Genomic DNA, 12,542 nt, shown 5'->3' with positions numbered 1-12,542 from the left:
ATTAAAATTATTATTATTATTTTTTTTTTAACTAGTCAATGATAATAATATGATCATTTATTTAACGAAAAGTTTTATTATTTAAAATTAATGTTTTTTTTTTTTTTTTTTAATTAAAAAGGTGGAGTGATAATAATAATAATAATGTGATATATTTTCTGCATTGATTAGAAATTACGTTGTTTGTTCGTTATAGATATTATAATTATTCTGAATAAACAATAATAGTAATTTAAAAAATTTTAAAAATATATAAATAAATATTAGCAATAATTAATTTTTAAAGAAATACTTTTTTTTTATATTTATTTTCTATTATTATTATTATTATTATTATTTTATTACTTGCTTATCTTACACTTATATTAATTAATAAATTATTTTTTGGTTGTCATTAATTGATTGTGACTTTTATTTAATTTTTAAAAAAATAATTAAAAATGTTTTAAATTTCCATATTTTGATTTTTTTTAAAAAATAAATTATATCAATTTACTTAATATATTTACATAAATTTATTAATGATTGATTGATTGATTGATTTATAACTAATCGGTTATTATTATTTTAATGGGTTGTAATTTATTATTATTATATTGATAATGATTTTATTATTATTATGTAATTCTTTTCCGCGATTTGTTTTTTAGAGGGAGGGGAGGGAAAAAAATTAATTTTAAAATTACTTATTAATTAATAAAATTTATTAATTTGAATCGGATAAATAATTTATAATAATTAAAAATAAAAATAAAGTCAGTTTATTTGTTTATAATTTTAGGCGGGAAAATATTCGCGCCTAATTTGTTTACAAACTTCTGCCACCTTAATAATTGACGTGGCGGTATCAACACTTATAAAGTGTCTGCTTATAAGTAACCTTGTAAAGGTCGTGTGATTTATTCAATTTTCAAGTTTATTTCAGTTAATTTTCAAGTTATTTTTTAACAAATAATAATGTTTGTAAAAAGTCTTAAAGGTAGAAACGTTTATTTTATTCAAAAATGTATTAAAAATTTTAGCACAACATCTAAAGTAAGTTAAATTCATATTGTAAAAAATTTTTTTTCCCCCCAATTTTTTTTTTTTTCTTTTATTCGTTGCACGTATTAAATGTGGTGAGATAGTTAATTATTTTATTATTATTTTTGTAATTAGAACAATGTAAACGTTCAAGTTTCTGGAGCGGCAGGTGGAATCGGCCAACCTCTTTCTTTGCTTTTAAAACAATCTCCACTTGTCAGTAATTTAAGTTTATATGATGTTGTTAATACACCTGGAGTAGCTGCTGATCTTTCTCACATTGAAACTAAAAGTGCTGTTAAAGGTTTCGTGGGTTTCAACGAACTCAGGGTATTTGAATTAAACATTTTAAATATTATTTTAATTTTTTTAATTATCTAACCCTATTAATATACAGTATATATTTATTGAAGGATTCGCTAAAAGGAGCCGACATTGTTCTCATACCTGCTGGGGTTCCTAGAAAACCTGGAATGACCAGAGATGATTTATTTAATACAAATGCTTCAATCGTTCGAGACTTAGTAAAAGCAGTTGCAGAAGTTTGTCCGAAAGCCTTAGTCGGAATTATATCAAATCCAGTAAGTTAAAATATTTTAATATAATTAAAAATAAATAAAAATTTTTAGTTCTTAATTCGATTAAAAATAATAAAATTAATAAAAAATTTTATGTAACAAACAAGTTTTATATGTCAAGGGCAAAAATTTAAGCAATTCATTGATTAATTTTATACACAATGTTAAAAATAGAATTGATAATTTTGTATATTCACACTTGTTTTTTACAAATTAAATTTAAATTAATTTATATAATTGTTTTTTATTAAGAGTTCTCATTTATGATTTTAGGTAAATAGTACAGTTCCAATTGCTGCTGAAGTATTAAAAAAAGCAGGAGTATATGATCCCAACAGGTTATTCGGTATTTCAACATTGGATATTGTTAGAGCAAACACATTTGTTGCTGAAGCAGCTAATTTAGATCCCAAAGATGTAAATGTGCCTGTAATAGGTGGACATTCTGGTGTTACAATTATTCCTCTAATAAGTCAATGCAAGCCCTGTGTATCATTTCCTGAAGATAAAGTTAGTGCACTGACACACAGAATACAGGAGGCTGGTACCGAGGTGGGAAAAAAATTTTAAGAAATGTTTTTTTTTTTTGAATCAAGATGAAAAATTATAATAATTATTTATTTATTTTTGTTTAAAGGTTGTCAAAGCTAAAGCTGGTACCGGATCTGCAACATTATCGATGGCATATGCCGGAGCCAGATTTGCTTTTGCTCTTTGCAGAGCATTAAAAGGAGAAGATAACGTAGTGGAATGTGCTTATGTTGAATCAAACGTTACAAAAACGAAATATTTTGCCACGCCACTTCTCCTCGGAGTAAATAATCTTTTATACACTTATAAAATCCAATTATTTATTTTTTTATCTGTGTTTTTTAACATCCGCCATTTTCTTTTTTTTTTTTTTTTAGCCGAACGGTATCAAAAAGAATTTGGGATTGGGGACGCTTAATTCATTCGAACAAAAATTACTCGAAAAAGCTTTTCCCGAATTAGAAGCCAACATTAAAAAGGGAGAAGATTTTGTACAAAATTCAAATTAATTCATAATCATTGGTAAAAAAAAAAAAAAAAATGAAAATATTTATTGGAAATCAGTATCATATTAAATCTTCCCAGACGTGAACACAACAAATTTTTTGCTTAAAGTAAAAAGCGGGGGGCGGGGGGGGGGGAAGAAAAAAGAAAATCTTCGATAATTAAGAGGATATTTTATTATAAAACTTTTTACGTTTTAATCGCGGTGGTCGTTCATTTAAAAAAAAAAAAATTTTGTACGCTTAATAGCATTTATTATTCAGTTTGTTTACGCAAGAAAATTTATTATTATTATTATTATTATTATTATTATTACGTATTCAATTTATGTGATCGTCATCATATACGAGATAATTTATATATTGTTTTTATTATTTTATTATTATTATTTAATTTTTTCTTGTTTTGTTCGATTTATTATTATGCAACAAAAAACCGTAAAAAAAAAAATAATTAATTTTATCACTTATAATAAATAATAATAATATTAAAATAATAATAATAATTGTAGCGATTTTAAAAGAAAATAAATAATTCAATGTGTGTCTATGTCAATGTGGAATCAGTTGTTGAGTGCCAATTTATTAAAAATTAAAACCAATAAATATTTATTAGGATAATAAAAAAAGAAAATTTTATTTTTATTTATTTTTTTTAAAAATTTCATTATTATTATTATTATAAACTTTTATTAATAATATTTTTTTTTTTAAACAAATTATCAAACGGCTTTCTTATTAACCCGTATTATTATTATTATTAATTAATTAAAAAAAAAAAAGAAAATAATTGGAAAAGTTTTTCACGTTATTAGAAAAATGATAAGAAAATATTAAAAAGTCAAAAAATATTTTTCCGTATTTGACATTAATTTTCTTTTAATTGGAAAATTTTTTTTATTTTCGTTAAAATTATTAAACTTTTCCGTAAAAGGAAAATTTATAAAAAAAATTTATTTGATTATTTATTTATTTATTTTCTTAAAATTTTAAAACTTTTTCTTCTTATATTATTTTTGATTTTATAAAAAAAAAAAAAAATTTTCGGTTTATTTTTCCTATCGAGTTGTTTATTAATAAAATAATTTTCGACGAATTTTCTTTTATTAATTCTTAGTTTCATTAACGAAAGGTTAAATTAATTAATTATTAATAATTAGTGTGTGTGTGCGTGTGCGCGTAAGAAAAATAAATAAATAAATAATGTTATTAAATTATTTGCTACCAATACAAATCGATACGGATTGATAAATGTTTTATTTTAATAACAATTCATTGATTGATTGATATAATTTAATTTATTATTAGTTATATAAATATTAGTAATAAAATAAATAAATAATAATAATAATAATGATAGTTAAATGTATAAAAATTGTTTGTAAAAAGTTTTGGAAATTTTTTTTTTTTTTGTGGTTACTTATTAAGACCTTTGGTAAAAAAGAAAAATTTTCCAAAAAATTAATTTGTTAATATTTTCAATTTCTTAAAAGTTTTTATTTGTTTAAACAAAACAAAAAGGGACGACGATAGGAGGAAATCGTTGAAAATGAAAAATTTTGATGATAATAAAAAAAAAATAAAAAATATGTGGGAAGTTTCTGATTTCAGAGCGCAGCGGCCTTTTCGTCAAATCCAAATAAAAGGCAACAGGTTCTCAAAGAGATTCTTCATTTTCTCGCAGAAGCTTGTAACAAACGTTTCTAAAAGTTGTAAAAGCATCAGCAACAGCAGCAGAAGCAGAAGCAAAAGTAGAAGCACATCACATCGACGTTTAAAACAAGTGAGTATTTAAAAACTTTTATTTAAATTATAAATAATAATAATATCCATGCATGCTACGGTTTTTTTTTTTTTTTTTAATGGGGGGACTTTTGTTAATTTTTTTTTAAAACAATATTTAAACAAATGCAACATCGGATTGGGATTGTGCCTCTTTTTTTAGCGGGGGGAAGAAGGAATTTTTTAAAAAAAATTTTTGATTTTTTTTTTTTCATTTTATTTTCGTTGATGGTTGACCCAGAAGTTGATGATTTTTTTTTTTTTAAATACTGGAAAAGTTTTGGAAAAGAAAAAAATTTGAATGAATAACTTTTGAGTCTGGAATCTGGTTGTTTGTGTTTGTTTTCCTTTTTTAGGTAATGATAAAAATGAATTTTTTTTTTTTTTTGATTTATCGACACTCTTTTTCTTTCTTTTTTTAGATCGAAAATGCAAATCCAATCAGTTGTTTGTATTGCGGCTAGTTTATTGGTGCTTTCTTGCACTCTTCAAACTTCAACCGCTGAAACCGATCAAAGGAAAATGAAAAGCATGGCGGAAGTTCTCCAAATCCTTCAAAATTTGGATAAATATTACACTCAAGCTGCAAGACCTAGGTAAACTCATTCAAAAACTTTTTTTTAACCTTTTTTTTTTTATTCTTTTTGTTTCTGTCGACGGAAATCGTGTCGGGATTCTTTTGAGACGTTACACGATGTAAAAATAATTTTAAATGACGCGTGTTTGTTCAGTATAAAGGTAACCGCAATCACCTTTGATCAGCGGTTTGTTCCCTGTCGGTATTAGTCAGGTATTTCCCTTTGGGAAAACATCACCCAAACTTCTTTGTCGGCAGGTTGTTAGTGTGAATGAAAAAAAATGTAACGTTAATAAAATTTATTCTACAGGTTGTGATAATAAAATGTCGAATTAAAACTGTTGTTGGCCCCACCCACCCTCCTGAAAAAAAATATTTTTGTTTTTTTATTATAATAAGCAGAATGACAAAGGGTGGATTTTCAGATAGGATTTAAAATTATATGGAATTGAACACAAATCCTGACAAAATCACTTAAATATGTTGTTATCGTTGTTGTTGTTGTTGTTGCTGTTCTCTTTGAAGGATTCAAAAAAAAAAAACGGGGGGAGGGGGAGGGAAAAAACTTTGAAGTTTTTTTTTTTTGTTTGGATTTTTCTCTTTGTTCCTTTTCCATATGCCAATTATAATTATCGTCGTTCACGTAAATATTTTTAATAGGCCGAGGGAGGGGGAGGGAGTGCGTAGGTGGTGGGAATAAAAAAAAAAGAAAATTACAAATGACGGACCCCCGAATTTACCAACAAACGGAGCCAATCAAAAAAAAAAGTTTTTTTTGTTTTTGACCTTTGTAATTGTCAAACGTAATATTTGTATTTAAAAAAAAATTTGAGGAGAAGGAGAACGAGGGGTAAGGGTGGAAAATTAAACGGAAAAATATAATAATGAATTTATCAAGTGGGAAGATATGAGTACCCCCCCCCCCCATGAGCAACCCTCCACTCCATAAAAAAAAAAATTAATAAATTTAATTTAATTTTTTTTTTTATCTTTTATCCCCGAAATTTATCTCCAGGTAATTTAAAAGATAAGAGAATTGTTTAATTAATTTTTTTCCCGAAATCCCCCTTCTTCCCTCCTCCTCCCCTCTTCCCACCTCAAACCAAAGAACAAAACGACGTCAAATATATATCATAAAACGATTAAAGGGAAAGGGAGGGTAAAAAAAAAATAATGAAAGATCTTAAACAAACGTTTGAAAAAAACAACTGGAAGATAGAGATGAAAAAAGATAGAAAGATAGATGGATAGATAGAAAGAAAAGAGAGAGAGAGAGAGAGAGATGAATCTTAAAAATTTTTTTTGTTTCGAGAACGTTCCAATTTGAAAATAATGTGAATAATCATATTGGGAAATTGTTAAATGATTGATTCTCTTTTGATCGTTTATTTATTTATTATTTTGAAGGATACACCTGTTATGAATTTACTTGACGATGTAATAATAATAATGATAATAATAATAATAATAATATTAATAATTGAATATTCTGTCAGTTAAAGTAAATCTCATTATATAACATTCCATACATCGGATGGTACATTGAAACCCTTTTTATTTATCAAAAGCGATAGTTATTAAACGCTTTCGTTTGTTTGTTATTGATATTCGACAAACACGTTTGTTTTTTTTTTTTTTTTACTCGACAACAAACAAACAAACGAACGAAACAAAAAAAAAAAAATACGGTGAGGTTGAATCGTTTGCAACGTTTTATAAATTTATACTGACAGATTTTTAAAAAATCATAAAAAAAAAAAAAAAAAATTTCACGCGTCACTTTTAATAATAATTTATATTATTATTATTATTATTATTACAAGATAGTTAACGCCCGTTCTCCCCACCCTTTTTTTTTTTTTTAGAGGGGGTTTTGACCTTTTTTTTTTTTTTTAATTTATTAGAAATGAAAATTTTTGTCTTTTATCCAACGCATTAAAGTAAAAATTTTAAGAATGATTGAATGATTGATTGATTGATTGATTATTTCTTTACGTTATCAAACGCTTATGATTCGATTAAATTATTTGATAAGTGATAAAATGAGGGGTGAAGGAGGCGGGGAAGGGATGAAGGAGAGAGAGAAAAGCGGTATGAAATTATCCACGAGTTGTAACACATTTTTTTTTCAAATTTTTTAATTAATTAATTATTTTTGTTTTATTACTTTTCCCCCCACCATGGAAGGCTGTGGTAGGTGGTGGTGGAGGGTGGGGGTGGGGTGGAAGGGAAGAAGTAAGGTGGAGCATTTTTTGAAAAATTTTATTATTTCTTTTACGGGGGTAGAAATTTTTTTTAATTTTAATTTTAATCTCCGCGTTTAAATAATTTAATATTTTAATTTTTTACATTTGATTAATTTAAATAACGACGTGGAAATAATAAAAAAAAAAAAATTAATAATGATGATAATAATAATAATAATAATAATAATAATAATAATTTCGAATAACTGAAATCTATGAGACTTTTTAAGGGTTTCGTTTTTTTTTTTTTTTACAACAAACGTTAAGAATTTGGTTTTTTCGGTTGGTAACATCGTAAAAAATTTATAGGTACGTTTTTTTTTGGCCTATTTTTTTTCCTTTTTTTCCATTTTTTTCCTTTTTTCCTTTTTTTTTTTTACGAGAATCCATTGGAAAAAATTAAAATAAGAAAAAAAAAAAAATATGTTGGAGTAATCTCGGTTGGACCCACAGATTTTAAATTTAAACGTTAAATCCTTATTTTGATTAATTTCTTACATTTCTCCTCCTCCTCCTCCTCCCCCCGGTTTTCTTCTTCCCTCCCCTCTTTTCTCAAAAAAAAAAAGATTTGGAAGAATAAGAAAGAGAGAGAGAGAGAGAGAAAATGTTAAGAAAGGTAAAACGAATTTTTATTAAAAAAATTTTTTTTTTTTTTAGGTTTCGGTTATCTTTTTTTTTTTTTTGGGGGGGGGGGGGAAATGAATTTTTATATAAATATATTCCCTGGATTTTTTCTCCAGGTTTTTATTTCATTTTCCTTTTTTTTTGGTTGTACAGTTTTAAATGTTTAAAAGAAAAAAGGATAAAAGGAAGAAAAAAATTTTTTTAAAAAAAATCATTACGGTAAAATATATTCGGTCGTAAAAAAAAACGTTCTAGTTGAAAACGGGGGGAGGGGGGGGGAAATATGTCGTAAAACCTTTTTCTTTTTGTCCAGAAGGAAAAATATTCGGTATTTCATTTTTTTCGTTACGATTTTAGTAGTCCTTATTATTTAAGTAAACAAAAAAAAAAAAAAAAAGAAAAATTAACGAATGTAAATGCTAAGAGAGAGAGAAAGAGAGAGAGAGAGAGGGACTAGAAGAAAATTTTTTTTCCAGGAACTGACCCCGAAAAAAAAATGAATTTTTTTCGAAGTAATAATAATTATTAGTTAATTAGAATTTTCCGCTTTTTTTTTAAATTTTATTTTAATATATTTAATGCTGACTCGTATTATTAAAAATGGCGGCCCCCCCATTTTTTCGACACAAAAAAATGAAAATGAAAAGAAGGAATTAGGTTAAATATCATCGTGTTAATAATAATAATAATAATATTTAATTAATTAAGTAATTATTTAATACGTATGTGCACGTTCGCTGCGAAAGGTTTAAAAAAAGGCAGGAACGATGGCGATGGGGGAAGGTGGGGGGGGGGGGGTCGGGAGGGAAGGAAAAGTTGCGTGAAGTATCAAAAAAAAAAAAAAAAAGAAAGAAGAAAATTTTAATATTATTTTTTTTTATATATATAAATTTATTATTAAAAATAAATTTGACGATCTGACTAACTCGGTTCCTTGTGGCAGGTAGTCCATACACGGACATATCTAAAATAAAAGAAGCCGTTCACAAGATTCGACTTCGCGAGCTGGATCGAAATTATTTACAACGAACGAGACCGAGGTCAGTTTTTTTTTTTTTTTTCTTCCTCTCTTTTTTTTCTCTTATATAATTTAATCTTTTAGAGAAAACCTACAAGACCCCCCCCCACACCCACACGTACACCCACACACACACACACACACACACGAGCACGCACACTATACAATTTTTTTTAAAAAAAGTTACAGGCAAAGTGTAAAATGACATGGCGGCAGCCATTTTTTAATAACGTACACGCGAAATAAACGATTAAAAGTTTTAAGTTGGAAAAAAAAAAAAAACACCGCGAAATTTTCTTTCTAAATACACGTCACAATTTTTTTTTTAATTTATAAAATTAATTTTCTACTTTGAAATGTGGTCGATGGAAACGATGATGAAAAAACCTTTTTTAAGTTTTGATTGATAACTCGCGGTGACAATTTTTTTTTTTTTTTTTTGGAAAACAACCGGAGAAAAAGTTTTGAAACATTCGATATATCGAAATAATATTCGAGTTTTATAAATTTTTCAAGTAATTATTACTGATAGGAAAAAAATCTACGTCAAACTTTTCGGTATGTTAAATTAATTAGTTATGACGTCATTAAGTAAAATTTCACGCTTTGCCTGTAAGAAAGAAGGAGAGGGAAAACAAATCAATCGTTTGTTTCATAACAAATTAACCCATTCAAAACCGTTAATTTCAATTATTATTATTATTATTATTATTATTATTATTATTATGTATTTATTTATTAATTAGTTAGTTGAAATATTAATTATTGTTGTTGTTGTAATTATCGTTTTGTAGTATTTAAAAAAAAAAAAATGAAAATGTTTTCTTCTTTTCTACTACAACGTACCGTACCACCACTACTTATTATTATTATTATTTAAAACCGAAAAAAAACAGCATGTCACGTCACACACACATTTTTAAATTACCTTTTTATTATTATTATTATTACTATTATTAATAATGATAATGATAATAGTAATATATAATTAAACTTCACGCAACTTTTAAAAAAAATTTTTTTTTTTTTTCGATTTTTTTCTATTATTGTTATAATTGGCACACATTTATTATTATTATTATCTGTTTTTTAGAATATTAATATTATTATTATTATTAGTGTAATAACTGTGAGTGTTTCTTTATGTTTATCCGATTAATTAACAACAAAATGGAAGACAAGCCGGAAACGGTAAAAAAAAAAAATTTTTTTTATAGCAAAAGGAACAAAAAAAAATTATTTATTCGGTGGTACCTATTATTATTATTATTAGCTGCGGATAAAATCCAGAGTTTTGTTAATTAATAATAATAATAATAATAGTTGATGAGATTAAAAAAAAAATTGGTGGAAAAAAGGGCGGAGGGAGACTTATTATGGTGGGTGTGAAAAAAAAAAATTTTCCAAAATTTGTTTTTTTTTTCCAAGCGTGGACGTCGTTCTTATTTATTTGTGAAAATTTATAATAACTGTTAAGAAGAGAAAGGATACGGAAAAAGGGAGAGAGAGAGAGTAAGAGAGAGAGAGAGAGAGAGTAAGAGAGAGAGAGAGAGAGAGAGATTAAATTTTTAAATAAATAAATTACGGAAAACACAAAAGATTTTGATTTTGATCGATGGATTTTATTAATAAAAAAAAATTTAGATTTTTATGAATTATTATTATTATTATTATTATTATTATTATTATTATTATGAGAAATGTAAAAAAAAACAAAATGGCGTTCGACTCGTGCGTTTATCAAAAGAAAATTTCAAAAACAGAAAATTTAAGCGTTAGAATTAGATAAAATATCATCATTTGTAAATATTATATTAAATTATTTCGTTTGTTAGAAGATGACGGGGTAGCGGCGGGGGTGGTGGTGGTGGGGGGTACAATTTATCACGATTAACCGCCATTTTGAACCGTTGGCAACACCGCCTATTAAAAAAATTTTTTTCGTTCGGGATTAAGGGGGAAAAAAAAAAAAAAATTTCCGATCATCATCGTTTTTTTCTTTGTTTATAGGTTTGGGAAAAGAAATTATGGAGGTTTGGACGAACGACTTATGGTGAGAAATTCTTATCAATTCTTATCAGTACAAGCAAAACAATTTGATAATGATAATAAATTAATTACAGAATCGGGAAGAGGGACCGTTTGAAGATAATCAATTATGGGAACGTTTTGTTAGGTGAAAAATTACTATTTGAACAATGACGTTTGCCGTCGTCGTCGTTATCATCGTCGTCGTCGTCGTTCGTTATCATCGTATAGGCATTTAAACGACGAATATTAATAATAATAATAATAATAATAATGATAATAATTAAAAAATAATTATTGATATTTTTTTTTCTTTTTTTTTTTTGGGGTCATTCGTAGTCGAAAAAACATTTATTTGTTGTTTTGTAGGTAATCAATCAATCAATCAGTCAATCAATATAAATATATATTTATTCAAATTTTTTTTCTTTAATAATTTTATGACGTCACATTTTTCCTGCCACGACGTTTATTCTTTATTATTCCGTTATATGTTTAACTTATCGACTAGATAATAAAATTATTTTACGTTCGATATAATGCTTAAAAAAAAAAATTTCCCGCTCCACCCCCTCACATTTTCTTCGTTCCTCCTTTATATACCCTGCCCGTAATTCCCGCCCTTCTACACTTTTCTAAAATTCATATAAATCAATCTTAAGAAGGAAGGGGAGAAGGAAGAGAGGAGGACAAAAAAATGACGTAAATCATAATGAGAGTTTTAAAAAATTATTAATATTACGTAATTTTTTATTATTTGACAGAAAAGAGAGAGAGTGAGAGAGAGAGAGAGAGATTATTAAGATATTATTGGTATTGACATAATTAATAAAAAAAAGAAAATTTTTAATTAAAAAAAAAAAAGGGGTGTCAGGTGGTGTATGATGACGTGTTAAAAAAATTATTATTATCAGTTTTTCCTTTTTTTTTCCTCTTATCTATTCGATTTTTCCAGTGTTGTCGTTGTTTTAGGAGTAAAAATAAGAAAAAATAATAATAATTAATTAATAGATAATTATTACGTAATTTTTTTTTTACATACGACGTATAAATCCGTGACGCAAAATCTAAGAGAAAAAAAAGTAGAAAATTTTATAATTATTTATTTTTACTTTTTTTATTATTATTATCGTTATTGTTGTTATCATCGCCATATAATCAAACAGTAAATTTTGTTTTGTTTCAATAAATTCGAAAAAATTTCCATAAAAAAGTAAAAAACCCCGTGACGTCATGATCAATCAAAGAAAACTTGATAGTTTTTTATTACACGTATATTAATCTACGTCGTCGTTATAAATTTTTTTCAAACCCTTTCGAAACCTTTTTTTTTTCTTTACCATACTCGACGACACTGGAAAAAAAAGAAAAAAAAGAAAAACATCAAAGGAAAGAAACCGTCGGTTGTTCGTGTTGTTCGTGTTTTTGTTTTTGTTGTTTATTTTGTGTTTGTTTGTTTTTTAAATGTTAAAACGGTGGAAATGGTGTATTATACTCTCTTTTCCCTCCCATTTTCCTTCCCCTTCTCCACCCCTCCCTCACACCGATTCGTCCCCGACACTAACGAATAATAATAATAATAATAATATGAAATTTATTAAAAACGTGTCATTAGCCAAAAAAAAAAATTTA

General features: G+C 26.1%; 3 protein-coding genes across 3 annotated transcripts; all 3 read left to right on the top strand.

Moving 5' to 3' along the window:
• Nucleotides 1–957: 957 nt before the first annotated feature.
• On the top strand, nucleotides 958–2,641 carry Phum_PHUM590780 (malate dehydrogenase, putative; the record flags this gene model as incomplete). The annotated part of the gene is made up of 6 exons (XM_002432494.1): nucleotides 958–1,035; nucleotides 1,159–1,353; nucleotides 1,437–1,604; nucleotides 1,875–2,153; nucleotides 2,239–2,415; nucleotides 2,510–2,641. 6 exons carry the CDS (start codon nucleotides 958–960, stop codon nucleotides 2,639–2,641), a joined length of 1,029 nt encoding a protein of 342 aa, XP_002432539.1.
• Nucleotides 2,642–4,846: 2,205 nt separating this feature from the next.
• On the top strand, nucleotides 4,847–5,311 carry Phum_PHUM590770 (uncharacterized protein; the record flags this gene model as incomplete). Its single annotated transcript, XM_002432493.1, has 2 exons — nucleotides 4,847–5,013; nucleotides 5,305–5,311. 2 exons carry the CDS (start codon nucleotides 4,847–4,849, stop codon nucleotides 5,309–5,311), a joined length of 174 nt encoding a protein of 57 aa, XP_002432538.1.
• A 4,897-nt stretch (nucleotides 5,312–10,208) lies between these two features.
• On the top strand, nucleotides 10,209–11,028 carry Phum_PHUM590760 (uncharacterized protein; the record flags this gene model as incomplete). The annotated part of the gene is made up of 2 exons (XM_002432492.1): nucleotides 10,209–10,261; nucleotides 10,893–11,028. 2 exons carry the CDS (start codon nucleotides 10,209–10,211, stop codon nucleotides 11,026–11,028), a joined length of 189 nt encoding a protein of 62 aa, XP_002432537.1.
• Between the last annotated feature and the right edge of the window lie 1,514 nt (nucleotides 11,029–12,542).

This window comes from Pediculus humanus, genomic scaffold, assembly GCF_000006295.1.
Source record: "Pediculus humanus corporis 1103172108313 genomic scaffold, whole genome shotgun sequence".
Classification (NCBI taxonomy): Eukaryota; Metazoa; Arthropoda; class Insecta; order Psocodea; family Pediculidae; genus Pediculus; species Pediculus humanus.
This window is presented reverse-complemented; position numbering and strand designations above follow the sequence as displayed.